This window comes from Anomaloglossus baeobatrachus, chromosome 1 (assembly GCF_048569485.1).
Source record: "Anomaloglossus baeobatrachus isolate aAnoBae1 chromosome 1, aAnoBae1.hap1, whole genome shotgun sequence".
Taxonomy (NCBI): Eukaryota; Metazoa; Chordata; class Amphibia; order Anura; family Aromobatidae; genus Anomaloglossus; species Anomaloglossus baeobatrachus.
Genome location: NC_134353.1, coordinates 523,573,284 through 523,586,639, shown reverse-complemented (window position 1 = coordinate 523,586,639; position 13,356 = coordinate 523,573,284). Strand labels below are relative to the sequence as shown.

General features: G+C 40.4%; 1 protein-coding gene across 1 annotated transcript in view; it reads right to left on the bottom strand.

Annotated features, from left to right (window-relative positions):
- Positions 1–4,917: 4,917 nt before the first annotated feature.
- MUSK (muscle associated receptor tyrosine kinase) overlaps positions 4,918–13,356 on the bottom strand; it is a 343,556-nt gene continuing 335,117 nt past the window's right edge. The window contains exon 17 of the mRNA XM_075316181.1: positions 4,918–8,241. Within this exon, the coding sequence (XP_075172296.1) occupies positions 7,562–8,241 (680 nt within the window). The 3' untranslated portion in view covers positions 4,918–7,561. The remainder of the gene's footprint in view (positions 8,242–13,356) is intronic.

Here is a 13,356-nt window from a genome sequence, read left to right as displayed (position 1 = left end):
AATTCCAGACGGCAGAATTATCCTGCCAAAGAAAGCCAGCATTTATAGACATCAGCTATAAGGTTTTACAACTATGTATATTTGTTATGTCTTTTGTATAAAATAGCAATATATTAGTAATAAAGCAGCAGTATTAGCTGAACAGCCAAGTAATTTACTTGGCTTGAAGAGTAAATACGTATTTGCACCTTCAAAACCAGACCAGATATTTCCTACTACAAAAACTAAAAGATTATTTATGTAAAAAAAAACACACAGAGAATAAAAGTGTGGGACTACCCAATGTATATAACACTTTTATTCTCTGTGTGTTTTTTTAGGAGTCAAGTGATCAAGTGTTAAGTCTCGTTGTTTCCCACCATATGTTAATATAACTCAATATTTATTAGTAGCAGAAGATGTGAGCATGGATCAAAACTTTTGAGGTTATCAAAGGTTCTGCATTATTTTAATTATTATGCTTTTTTTTTAATTTAAAATGGATGTGTGATCGTATGCCACAATACAAACTACTAGAGAAGAGTAGATGTTTTGAAAATGTAATTTGCTGACTGCTGAATTTTCCCCCCAAATTTTATTGTGATGAATAAATTCATGCAAATCTCAATATTGGAAAGCTTCTAATTGCTCAGAAAATACATATGTGGGCGAGAGAGAACCTTGCTGATCATAAGAGCTTACACTCTACAGGAGAGGGAAGACCCTGCTGACCTTAAGAGCTTACACTATGCATAAGAAAGAAAGGCCTCTGCTGATCATAACAGCTTACACTCTACATGAGAGATGGAAAGGACCCTGCTGATAATAAGAGCTAACAATCTACAGGAGAGAGAAAGATGACCCTGCTCACTATAAGAGCTTAGACTATTCGGGAGAGAGAGGACCATGTTGATCATGAGAGCTTACACTCTACAGAAGAAAGAGAGAGGACCCTGCTGACTATAAGAGCTATACTCTACAGGAGAGAGATATGACGCTGCTGATCATAAGAGCTTACTCTTAACAGAAGAGAGAGAGAACCCAGCTGGCCATAAAAGCAGCATATACTCTACAGGAGAGAGAGAAGACTTTGCTGAATATAAGAGCTTACACTTTACAGGAGAGAAAGGATCCTTCTGATCCCAAGAGCTTACACTCTACAGAAGAGAGGGGACCCTCCTGGCCATAACAGCTTATGTGATGCCCTGGACTAGCCAGGTCGTCCCACGTAGTTCCATGCAACCCCCCCCCCCCTTAGTAAGGTGACAGCAGCCAAACTACACAACCCTTGTCACCACCCTCCGGGTTTGATGTTCACACCAGGGGGGGTGGAGCCAGGCGGTCGGCTCTGCCCACCGAGGAATTCACAGGCCCGGAGGCGGGAAAACGGTTAGTTAGAATTGAGCTTTGACAGTGGAGTGAAGTGGAGTCAAGTTCAAGGGCAGACCTCTGCTCAGGCCTGCCAAAAGTCTACACCAGGTGTCTGGGTTGGAGCCCAGTCACCTCTGGCAAGGAGGTAGATGGTGGTGGCCGCCTGCAGGAGCTGGGATTACAGCCAATGGAACAATAGGGACCGGCGACGGGTGGTGGCCCGCCGGTACCGAACCGGGGAGCCGATTGGAAACCGGAGCACCAGGAGGGGTACTCAGACCCAGTACAAGGCCCAGAAACAAATGGGCTGAGTCAAATCAACTGATTGAGGACTAGTCTTTAGGACCTTTCCCACATAAGACCCGACTGAAGACAACAGCACAACCATGGGGGTAAAGCCACCGCCCAGGCATAGAGACCCAAGGGGCCAGCGTCTGCGGGCAAAGAGGGCTCTCCCGACACATAAGCCGGGGAGCAGACTACCGTTGCTCAGTCATAGGAGTCGTGATTTCTACACAAGTGAGGTGCAGGAGGGCGGTGGAAACCACCAACCTGTTAAGGGGAAGACTGCAGCTGGCTGCGGGCACCGTTCACCATCTTGTTTGGTTTACCAGAGACTCCAGCATGTTTATCATAGTGAGTACATCAGTGCCTTCGGGCTGCGCACCGCGCCGACACCCCAGCGCGCATCCATCCCCGCGCCTCAGCACCTCCCTCAGGCCCCTGGGACCATCATCCCCCTACCCACGGAAGGGGTCAACACCAAGCTGCGCAATACCGTCCCCGGGAGCCTAGTCAACGGCAACGGTGGTGTCCATCCATTCACCACAACCCGTGGGTGGCGTCACAAACATAAATCACCTACAAACAACCACGGCTCCGGCCGTGGACCTCCCCACCGAAGTCCCTACTTGTAGCGCCAACCTCCTTTCAGAGCGACATGACCCCCGGGCCCGTGGAGAGCTCGAGCCACCCACCGACGAGCATGGATCCGAGCTGCTCGGCAGCCAGCCAAGCCCCAGGGCGGTACACTTACAGTCTTCAGGAAACAGAGAGAACCATGCTGTTCATTACACTCTAGAAGAGAGAGAAAGAGGGCACACTACAGAAGAGAAAGACTTACTCGGTGACTCAGGGAATGGAAAATGACTCCGACGTACAAACTGTGCTCCACTGAGAACCATAGATCTGTGACAGCCAAGGTACTGACCTCCACTATACATAATATGATGATCTGCTAGATGTCATAACTGTAGGGCATTATGGGGAGGCCCAGGCAGCATTGCAAAATTACATTAGACTGCTCTCTGATGATTCAGCAGTTTGTAAAATGATTCCGGGTAAGTTTTTTTTGGCGAAAGAGAAAATTTAATCTCAACATGTTCAAATTTGCGTGAAACCATGAGTTTCAGGAAATTCAACTTGAACTGCATATTGATCCGTTCATCTCTACAAGCGTTATACATTTTTAAAGAGGTTGTCCACTTCTTTAACTTTAATGGCCTATCCTTAGGATAGGTCATCAATGTCTGTTCGGCCGGGATCCGACACCCCGCATCCCCGCCAATCAGCTGTTCTCGGCACTGGTAGCAGGCAGCTGGAAATGCTTAGTTCTGGAGCTGGTTCGTCTTTTGATAGAAGCCGTGGATGAGTACTGCACTTCCACATCCTATTCAAATCAATAGGAGGAGGATGGGCAGTACCTGGCAATGGCTGCTATCAGAAGACGGGGCAGCTCCAGAACTGAGCATTTCCGGCCACATTTTTCAGCTGCCAGCACCAAATATGGCTGATTGGTAGGCATGCTGATAGTCGGATCCTGGTCGATCAGAAGTTGATGACCTATCCAAAGTTTAAGTAGTGGACAAACTTTTTATGTAGATCTGTTAGACCAGATGAAGTGGTACTTATTTAAAAAATCCTTGTAAAAATGGCAGTATGGACATTTTAATGTTAAGCAGGGAAACTTTCTATAATGTTTCTAAAATAATGATATTCTGACATAAATTTTCAAAGTAGGAAACCAGCCTCATCAAGTAAAAGCTATCTACTTAATGCTTATGGTTCATGCTGCGAAATCTGTTAACAGATCAGCTTTAATCTGTTTTCTTTTTGGTGGCATTGGATGGCACTCAAGGATTTTGAGCAAACAACACTTAACAAACGACTTAATATCTATCTAATGATTTTGTTCCAGTCCATAGGGAATCTCCACACACTTTTGACATTGACAGGTCTGAGCTCAAAGAATGGATTATATTATAGTTAGTCATGAGCGGACTTGCAGATAACCAGGACCAGCTGATCCCGGTGATCCGTTTTTTAAAATTCGGAACCGGGCAGGATTCTGGTCCTCATATAAGTCTATGGAGAGCAGAATCTGGCTATTAGAAATGGTGGTAGAAGGGATATAGGAATAGTAGCAAGCGCGCTGTACTTGCTGAGGCTTTGGCATGGCGGTACACTGCTTCCTGGCCGCACATTCACTTTCAGAGCCGCGCATTATGTTCAGCGCATATGCACTGCTTTCCCTGCCCATCGGCGCCTGTGATTGGTTACAGTCAGATGCGCCCCCACACTAAGTGGCAGCATGGAAGCTGACTGCTTCCAATCATAGACACTATGTGCATTTATTGTGGTATAAAAATAAATAAATAAAATATTTGGCATAGGATCCCTCTATACTATGATACCCAGCACAGATAAAGCATATGACTACAGGCTGCAGCCCCCCGCCGTGTGCTTTTTTTGGCTGTGTATCAAAATAAAAGGAACCGCATGTGGCTTTTTTTAATTATTTAAATAATTTTTTTTTAATAAGTAGTGTGCGGTTAATGGGCCACCCCCAGCCTAAAAATAGCAGCCTGCAGCCACCCAGGATTATCGTATTCAAGATAGGCTCACAGCTGGGGGCTGCAGCCTGTAGCCCTAAGCTTTATCTGTGCTGGGTGTCATAATATGGGGGACTCTACACCAATTGTTTTATTTATTTTTATGCAATGATACCGACCCGCAGACAGAGTCTGTGATTGGTTGCAGTCATACGTTGTCACACAGGCTGAGGGCACATCTGACTGAAACCAATCAAAGACGCCAGGATGGCTGGTTGGAGGGGAAAGCAGTGGGTATGGATGAGCAATGATGAGCAGCCCAGGAAGTGAATGGGTGGCTGCAGGTTATAGCCATGCCAGAGGCTTCGTAAGTATGCAGCACTTGCTTTATTATTATTTTATTTCTTTTATTTTTTTTTTAATTTCCTGACTGCTAGATCCAGATTAATATCTGGAATCTCAGGCCTGGCTCCGGAACTCGGTTACTTTTGAAACCACGTGAATCAGGACTTTTACAGTCCGGGTCTGCCCATCACTAATTATAGAGAATACACCTGTATTCCAAAACCAACATGGCATGATAATATTTTTTATTATGGTAATATGTTGCATGCAGCAAAAATATTGTTGTCGTATAAGTTTGTCAGCTGAAATACTAAAAGAAAAAGATAATAATGTAACAATAGATTTAATTAAATAACAGCTGTTTATTAAAAAAAGATAGTTAAAAGTGACAAAGTTTCAAATGAGCTGAAATAAAAATTTACAAAAATTGAAACAAAATACAATAAATGATAATAATTTTGATGTTCAACAGAACTATAGTACTCTCTATGAAATTATTTTCTAAGTATGACCTCAAGAGATGGAGACTGCTACATTAGAATATAATACACACTAAAACAATTATGTACAGTCTATTTTTTGCATTAAAGTTTTAGACATTGGACTTGAATGCATATGTTTGAAAAAAAATAAAGGATAGCCATCATTTTAATTTTTATTTCAAGCATTAAGTACACAAAAATAAGACATTTGTAATATATCATATCTGAGAAATGTGTTTCTTTCTCCTCCTGGACTGAACTTTCACAATGGTAAAATCTATATTCGGTGAAGAAGAGAGATTTTCCCACTACTCTAATAGGAGCTGACAAATGGTGACCCTAACATTCTATGGGAGGGGGGAAAATAAGTAGAGGTAGAGGCAGACACATATTCTGCTGCAAGTTCTCCTTTAAAGTGAAACTGTTATTTCAGGAGAACTTGCAGCAGAATGTTGGTGTCTACCTCTATTTCCCCCTACTCCTCTCTCTCCCCTCCCCAAAGAACCTTATGATCAGCAACTGTCGTTTCCTATCTCAGGATTTGGAAAATTGGTATTCTCTGATGACAGATTTCACCTGTGAATTCAGAATATTGAGAATGAAAGCTTGGTTTAGGAGGAGAATAGAAACTGATTTCTATAATAAAATGTATTACAAAGTTTTTTCTTTTCATGTGTACTATTCATTTATGTAAAAAAATAATAAGTAAAATGATACTCTTTATGTTCATTATAAATCCATATTTTATCTTAGTTTTTGCAAACCATCTTCTTTTAAAGGAAACCTCTCAGGTACAAAATGCTATTAGCCTACACTTGATCTGCAGATCAGTAGCATTCTAAATCTGCTCAGTCACCACTAAATACATAGTGAGTTGTGGCAGTAACCGCGCCATGACACTAATTGGCAGCCAGCTCCACAATGTGGCAGTACAGAGCCAGCTGTCAGTCATTGTCAGTGTGTGGTTACAGCTGCCGCTCATTGTATAATGAGTGGTGACTGAAGCTGCTCCAACCGCTCATCTATGACTGAAAGCCAGAGGCTGGCGGTATGAGTTATTTTTATTTCCTCTTAAATGGCCAGGCTTTCAGTATGGCAGCCAGACAATTTTAGAATGCTATTAACTTGCAAATTAATCCCTTTTCTGTAGGTTAATAGAGTTTTTTGATAAGACGGGTTCCCTTTAAGATCATTACTGGGATCAATATATTTTGTTCTCTCTGACTCTGATTTTCTTCTAGTAACTTTCACTGCAGCTATACTATGTCTCTTCAAAAATGGTTGGCTATGAAAACTCAATATGGGCTCCTACCTTGTCCAGTGCTAGAATGCAGAGTTTAGAAGACGTTTGGTTGACCATGTCAACTGAATATATTTCTAAATGTAATTAGTCAGAGTTTTCATGATAAAATATAGAAATTTATTCGATATGCATTAAAACAGTTTCAAATTACCTACACTTAGAAAGGAATCTGGAAACTATATACCTTTCACTGGTCACCTATAAATTCCCAAAAAAGAGATACCCTTCCTAGCTGCGGAGGTTGGCATCATAGGATCACAAGTCACACCCCCGCTCTTTTTAGGAACTTTATAGGGGACTTTACAATTCCAGATTCCTTTCCATTACTATGGTTTCTAATTTTAAACAGTTTTATTGATTATTGAATGCATTTTTTTTTTAAGCAGTATCATTTTTATCCTGTGAGCTCCTTTCCTAGTTACTCTACATCATCCACTTACTCTATCCAGAGTTTTCATAGCAGCTCCAACATTTAGACTTTAGACATATACCAGCCATTCAGACTTATTCACTTTAAATTAAACATTACTGAAAAAAGGCTAAAATAAACAAAAAAAGGTAGAATATACCAGCTAACTGAATTTCAACAAAGGAAATAAACCAATATACTCAAACAATTGGTGATAGACATTCAGCTGTGAACATAAAGGAGCAGAAGAGTTGTAGAGAAGGAACAGAAAGCTGAAGATGATGTTTCAATGTGGTACGTATGTGGAACAAATCCTACATAGCTTCTAATATCATATTAGGATACTTTGTATATTGTAATCAATAATTTCCAATACTGAAACATAGGAAAAATTAGCAGATCTCTATACACTTTCATGAATCACACACTGTTTTGTAGTCATAATACTGGGAATGAACGGTAAGTTTATGAAGATGTATTTGGACTTCATATTGCTATTTGCATACTGGACCTACTCGACATATCTCTAATGAAATGTATTCATTCATGTAAATGTCCAAAAGTTCAGAACAGTGTGATTAGTCATCATACATTTAGACAACAGTAAAAAGCTTCTTTGATCTCATTTTCATTGTCTTTAAATAAAATACATTTCAATAAGTTTTTTTTCCACTTTTCCAAAATGTTAGAGACCTCTTCACTCTTGGTGCAGTGAGTCCATTATCTGTCATTGGCCATGTTTTGTGCCATTCCATGCTTCCATATAACATAATGAAATGTATGAGCTGTGGAGAAGTTGTCTATTTTGAAAGGCTATATCATAGTTGCAATCATATATCCCTTAAACTTGAGCAGAGACAGCTCTGTCGTACATACGCTCCAGAATACGATGAATACAGGCAAAACTTGGACGGTCAGTAGGCATCTTGCTCCAGCACAGACGCATAAGATTATATAATTCCAGTGGGCAGTTTTCAGGGCATGACAAAATGTTACCATCTCTAACATAATATATGACTTCTTCATGAGCCATGCCATAGTATGGTTGCATTCCGTAAGAGAATATTTCCCACAAGACAACACCATAAGCCCAAACGTCAGACTCTGTTGTATAACGATTATAAAATATAGACTCAGGAGGCATCCAGCGAATTGGTATGGCATCATTTTCATTTGCCTTGTAATAATCTGCTGAGTATATGTTCCTAGAAAGACCAAAATCAGCTATTTTTACCACCATGTTTTCACCCACCAAGCAATTCCTGGTGGCCAGGTCACGATGGACAAACTTGCGCTCTGAGAGATAGGCCATCCCCGCTGACACCTGTCGGGCAATGTGAAGCTGATCAGTACAAGACAGTGGTGCTGGATTCAGGTCTGAGAGTCTGACTTTGGTAGCAAGACTACTGTGGCTTAAGCTGCTTAATGCTCGTGGTGATCTATGTCGCAAATATTCATTCAAGTCTCCATGGGCCATATATTCAAAAAGAAGACACATTGGTTTTCCAACAGCACAGACACCTAAAAGGAAGGAAATAAAATCTGTGTTAATGATGTTGTGTACATTGTACTTCCATATGCATATATAGTGCTTAACATAAAAGAGTACACCCCAACAAATTTGGTAGAAAAACTTTAACCCCCTTCGCGACCAATGTCGTACATGTACGTCATCAGCCGTGTCCCTGACATTGATGTGGGCTCACACCCTGAGCCCGCATTTTTTCCACCACTTGACAGCTGATTTATTCAGCCATCAAGTGCCTCTAACAGTAGCCAGTGGAGTTGAGATTCACCTGTGGCTGTTAACCAGTTAGATGCCACTGGTAATCTCTGACAGTGGCAATTAACATGTTTTGATAAGAAGCGTATCACTAATAGAGATGAGCGAACCCAAGGTTTGGTGTTTGGTGTTTGTATTAAACACAGAGTTTACAAAAAAAATGAAAGTTCAGAGTCAAAGTTCGGGTGCTTTACATATGTAAACCACTCACGCAAGCATCTCTGTGCTGAGATACGCTCGGTGCTCAGCCCAGTGCGAGCCACTTGCAGTGTTTGAACAGCTCACACTGGGGTTAACAACAGCATGACCAGATGTAGTGTGCACCAAACAAAACTGAAAAAACAGCCCACCCAGTCCCAGAAGTGATCGGTTTATGGATGGCTGCACGTGGGCAGAGACACAAACTGCCCAATTAGTGACTTTAATTGGGGTTCAGGTCAAGTCGGCTCCCAAACCGAACTTTATCTGAAGTCCAGATGAAACTGCCAACCGATCTTTCATAGGTCTGCTCATCTCTAATCCTTAATCCGATGGGTTGTCATGAAAGCAAGGGGTCAGCCCTATACAGCTATATTGACAAAAAATAAAAAAAAATGATGGCCTTTAGAAGAAGGGTAAAAAAAAATGAAAAATTGAAAGCGCCTGGGTGTGAAGGGGTTAATATCCTTTCAGAATGAACATTTTCTTTGAGATACCAAACTACAAAATAATCCAATAAATGTGGACAATTCGCTGTAAACAAAATTTGTTATTTTGCACATCTCAAAATGTATATTTCCCTCTCATATTCATTCAAGACCATGTTGCAAAAATGTGTACACCCCAAAGAAAGTATTAGCAGCAAAGCTAAAGTTTACATTAAAAAATTCCAAGTAACAAGAATTCAACCACAAGTAAATCTAATCGTTGCACAAGAGTCTAGCAGACAGTTGACTATAAAAGGGCATTACTTAACAAAGAAAATCAAATGGCACCACATGGAAGAGAAATGTCACAAGACCTGAGAAAGAAAATAATTTCTTTACACAAGAAAGCTGAAGGCTACAAGAATATGAGCAAGGATTTACTTATCAGTCAGATTACTATATCAAAAGTGATGCAATAATGTAAAAACCATTCAGACCGATCACTTAAGTTAACTTCTAAACAGGTGCGTCTTCCGATGAGAAGAGTTTAAGAAAATCAACATGCAAGTTTGCTGCAGTTACCTAAAGAAGCGGAAATCCAAACAGAGGTATTATCTGTAATGAAAAATGGCATAAACTGCAGAGTGGAGTGTTGTCCATGAAGAAGCCTCTCCTAAAGCTCATGCATAAAATATCCAACCTGCAATTTGACAGGGCCCATGCTGAAAAATATGAAGACTACTAGGGCTCTATACTCTGGAGTGATGAGGCCAAGATAAATGATTTTTGAACTGATGGCTCCAAAACCATATGACATCAAAAAGGTGAGTGGTACCAAGAAAAATACATGATAGCTAGAGTTAAACATGGTGATGGCAATGTCCTGATGTGGGGCTGCATAAGTGCTGCTGGTGTCATGGAGCTACATTTCATTGAAGGTATCATGAAGTCACAGATGTACAGCTCTTTATGAAATCAGAAAATGCTACCATCACTTCATGCCCTTGGTAGACGTGCACTTTTCCAACATGACAATGATAGCAAACAAACAATTAAGGCCACTGATGCATTCTGAAGAAGAACAGGATAAAAGTCATTTAGTGGCGAAATATGTCTCCTGATCTGAACCCAATCATACACAAATGGGAAGGTCTGAAAAAAACAAGCTCAGCATCCAGGATCTAGAAGTGGTCGTTCTCAAAGAATAGAAGAAGATAGAAGTTGCAATTTGTTGCCAACTTTCAAATTCCATACCTAGAAGATATGGTGATGTCCTCAATAATCAGGGAGCGCATTCAAAATGCTACAGAGTAAAGGCTGCTTTACACGAGTCAATCCATCGTGCGATTTTTTTGGCAAAGTTTTTTTTTTTTTTTGTTTGTATCACTGATAGGTAGTTGTCCATGTGTCAAACGTTGAGTGTTGTTAAACGACCCCAAAGCGCTCATCGATATATTAATTGGCCATGGCGGACGTCCAAAAGGCTTCACACATGTTTTTCTTTGGTCAATCTGTCTTTTGTATGGGCGTAATTAGGCAAACTATACACCCCTCCGTGACGTTGTCTGGATTGTTGCACGCCCTGAATTCTTCTGACCTGCTCAATCCAGTTCTGCTAATGTGGTTGATTGGTTAGATCCCATATATATTGTTTCTCTTCTGCGTCCGTCTTTGTTGCCTCGTCTGTCCTTAGCATCAGTCTTGTTTTTTGCTTGTGGTCTGGTTTATGTCGATTTCAGAGTATCTATCTTCAAAAGGTGGGTTAGTTTTGTTTTTTTATGGTTTTTTTATTGTGTTATTTAGCCGTTCACAATGTGTCTCTTAAGGTTTTTTTTTTTTTGTATGTTTTATCGTGTATTATGTTTTTTGCAACATAATAAGGTTTTGTTTTTTTTGTTAATTTTTGTTTTTTTTCGTTTACAAAAACAAAAAGATTACATGTTTCTTATAACAGTGTAAACTAAAATGTTCTCATATATTCCTGCACAGATGACGGCTCATCAAAACGAATTATTTTTGCGTGATTTCATTGAAAAATATCGCACATTAACCTGTCTTTGGAAAATTAAATCGCCTGTATATAGTAACAAACGCATCAAACAAGCAGCTTATGCGGATCTGATTAGTATCTATAAAAACCATTTTCCTAATGAGCCTGTGGATGTAAATCTTATCAAGAAAAAAATACAAGGAATACGCACTGTATATAAAAACGAACTCAATAAAGTCGAGGAGTCACGACGTTCAGGGGCTGCGACTGCCGATCTTTATGTCCCACGGCTGTGGTATTTTGATCTACTTGACTTCACAAGAGATCAAGAGATTCCAAGGTCATCAACAAGTATGCTTTCCATTCAGGAGTCACAAAATGGGGCGATTGGCAGCGAACAAACAAACGTAAGAAAAATTAGGACTAATGCACTAAAAAACACTGTGCATGACGCCAAGGCTGAATGTTGACACATCATGACTACAGCTCCGTATTTTATAACAGTAATAACCAATCAAAACGCATCTGCTACAACCAATCCGATTAGATTAGGCGTGATTATTTAAAACCACAAATACGCCCTGAAGGTTTAATGACGTCACAAATAACTACGAGGATGGCCGATTACACGGTATCACACTTTGCAATGTGTCGTTCATGAAGACTAAAATGAACGATTTTATGGAATTAAACGATGAGTACACGATGGCCGAATTTCAAACGATTAGGCATCGGTTGGACTCGCAAGGAGCTGTCACATGAGAAGATGTCGTTACGAATGACGGACGTGCGTCACAAAATCCGTGACCCCAACGATGCATCGCACAATAGATCGACTCGTGTAAAGCAGCCTTTAGTCTTTTTTATATTGGATGCACATTTTTGCATCAACTAAAGCAGTTCATTTGAGTACAACTGAAGATTGGGTAATGGTAATGAAAGTTATATTATTAACCTTACTTTCATGTTAGGCCCGTTTCACACGTCAGTGAAAAACACAGACGTTCTTCACTGACGTGTAAAACACGCACATGTCCCTCAGTGTTCCGTCATTCACGGCACACGTGGGTTGTCCATGTGCAATCTGTGATCTGTGATCCGTGATTGCATATGGACATTACTCACCTTCCTTCACTAATGCTGTCCATGGTGCTGATCTCCTCGGGTCTCCAGCGTCCGCCCACCGCTCTATGCTGCTACTTCCTGATCGGGTTTTCCTGCTCTCAAGAATACTCATGAGCCAGGCAGAAGCTGCCGAGTGCGGAGGCTCCAGATCGAATGGCAGGCAAGGTAAGTTGAAAATATTTAATATGTCCGTGATTTTCTAGTACGTTTTTCACTGATCACACACGGATCACACCATAGTGTGTTCCGTGGGTCATCAGTGATGCCAGAAAAAAACTAACTTATCTCCGTGCAGAATCACGGCCATGCGTGCACGCTGCACGGAGACATATTCAGTGAAAAATCACTGATGTGTGAGCAGACCCCTTGATTATAATGGGTCTGCGTAAGTCAGTGATTCTGGTATGTTTTAAAAAAAGCACATACGTACCAGAATCACTGACGTGTGAAACAGGCCTTATGGGTTAAAAAATGTACAAAACTCAGTCTTGTCAAATTGTTCTTGCGTTAAGTGAAATAATAATTAAAATCTTACTTTTCACAGGTTGTGTACTCACTTATGCTAAGCACTATATTTATATATAGTACTACTCATAATTTTACACTAAAACATGTATAGACATCTCCTTACAATATAATCACACTATGACAATATCACACTTGTATGTTGGTCATGAATACAGGATAAAAGCTTTAGCTCAGCATTAGATATCAAAGAATCACTTTGCGCATCTCCTGTATATGGTGATGACAGTCATTTTCTGGAAAGAGGTTAACAGTGTTTAAAATATTCAGTTTTCAATAGCTGCAAGTCCACAAATAATCTTTCCATGAAATAATGTTTCTTTATAAAGGAAATGTCCTTTCTTTGGCTTCATTAAATACGTATAGCACTGAACTGATCATTCAACAGTTGTACAACTATCAACCTTCTATCTTGTACGTAATGTATATTGCCACCTTTATCTTTTGCTGCATATGTTTAAAGATGAAAACCTAAATAATTAATTTAATATATTATTACCCTCAATACATGATAGCCCAGGTGGTCTAGTAGCTACTGCCTATACACACACCTGTAAGTGGACCCCTCTAACATTGAAAAACTTAAT